General features: G+C 46.9%; 1 protein-coding gene across 1 annotated transcript; it reads right to left on the bottom strand.

The window, feature by feature from the left end:
• Window positions 1-14: 14 nt before the first annotated feature.
• CSUI_010710 (xpg n-terminal domain-containing protein) lies at window positions 15-1575 on the bottom strand (the record flags this gene model as incomplete). Its single annotated transcript, XM_068070812.1, has 2 exons — window positions 1370-1575; window positions 15-1232 (listed from the first exon to the last, which is right to left on the bottom strand). Exon 2 carries the CDS (start codon window positions 1176-1178, stop codon window positions 15-17), a length of 1164 nt encoding a protein of 387 aa, XP_067917212.1. The 5' UTR covers window positions 1179-1232; window positions 1370-1575.
• Window positions 1576-1577: the final 2 nt, after the last annotated feature.

Here is a 1577-nt window from a genome sequence, read left to right as displayed (position 1 = left end):
CTATCTATCTGTCTTTAATCTTCCTTCATTTCTTCATTAGGGAAGTGTTGCATGTAAGAGATGAGAGGCGCTTGCTTTATAAAATCGACGGCTGTATTGAAGGTGAAGTGAGACGTCCCCTGATGAAACTGAGCTAGATTGAGATAAGGAAAGGTCAAGCAGAATTCCGTCCCAGCTAAGAGACAAGCATCGGCAAACTGATCCTTCGTAATGTTCCATGTGTGGAGAATTTGGTCTAGCTCGATCCATTCGAAGTAACCTCGGTGCCAGTCGAGAGAGACAATGACGCGAGGAATCCCAAAGAGTAAGAGAGACGGCGGCCCGATCACCGCATCGAAGAAATGATGCTCTGCGAAATAAGCGAGTTGGGCTGTAGCAAAGAAAGGAGCTTGGAAACATTCGACATGTCGAGATTTCAGAAAATGAAAGGTGCAATGAAGAAAGTCCGACGTGACACGTGAAGAAGAACCTTGAGAGAAACGTGCTATAGCTAACGACATGCCACTACTACTACTACTGCCGCTGCTACTTCCCCCCGCGGGAACCCCCCCAAGGAGAACTCCAGATGGATGGTACGAAGAAGAAGATGTGGATGAACAAGAATTAGAAGAAGAAGAAGAGTTGCAGGAAGAACAAGAAGTTGCTAGGGTACTGTGATGAGAGTGATTTTTNNTATGTACACCTCCTCCTCCTCCTCCGGCTCTGGTTTCTGAAGTATGACTATGATCTCCCTCGAATGAAGACGCTGTCTCTCTTCTTCTTTCTTCTCCTTGATCTTCTCCATCTCTTCTTGCTCCTTCTTCTCCTTGATCTTCGCCAGCAGGAGAAGCGGAAGAACGCGCATGTCTCGAGTTCCTACTACTATGATTAGATTCTCGGGAGCCCCCTTGCGGATGACCATGAAGATGAGAATTGCGATTAAGAAGATCATTCTTCAAAGAAGAAGAAGAAGAGACCCCGCCGCCTTGTTCTTCTTCTTCTTGTGCGACTTCTTCTCCTCTCTCTCCCTGCTGACGCTGATGATGTAAAAGGAGACCCCCACCCCCCCCCTCCTGCTGTTGTCGATAGGAAGGCTGGAAGGCAGATGAAGAGGATAGAGACGCGAAGTAGAGAGACCATGCCTCATCCATCTGTTGCTGAAGATGCGAAGAGAAGAGAGAATGAGACTTAGGTTGCATCCCTTGAAACACAAAGAAAGGAGTTATGCGGTGCTCCTTAAACAGATTAAGCTGCTGAGAAAGAATAAGAAAGAGAGACGGAGACAAGCCACCTATCACATCGGCTAAGGGATCCTTCAAGCCCGGTAATGTACGAAGCCAATAGACAGCATCGATACCTAGTCTCATATCAAGCAAAGCCTCCAACTTGCCTTGCTTAAGGAGATGGTGCTCCGAGAGATACGTTGATAGATGTCGGACTCTCATCTTGCTACACAGAAAGATAAGAAAAGGAGAAGGGAGAGGACGGAGAGAAAAAGAACAAGAAGAAGACAACAGGGATGATGCTGCCGATGAAGACTGGAAAGAGAATGCGAAAGAGAAGAAAAAGAGGAGAGAGAAAGGAAGGGATGTAAGGCG

Source organism: Cystoisospora suis (genome assembly GCF_002600585.1).
Source record: "Cystoisospora suis strain Wien I chromosome Unknown contig_8058, whole genome shotgun sequence".
In the NCBI taxonomy this organism is placed as follows: domain Eukaryota; phylum Apicomplexa; class Conoidasida; order Eucoccidiorida; family Sarcocystidae; genus Cystoisospora; species Cystoisospora suis.
The sequence above is the reverse complement of the archived record's forward strand: the minus strand, read 5'-3'. Positions and strand labels throughout refer to the sequence as shown.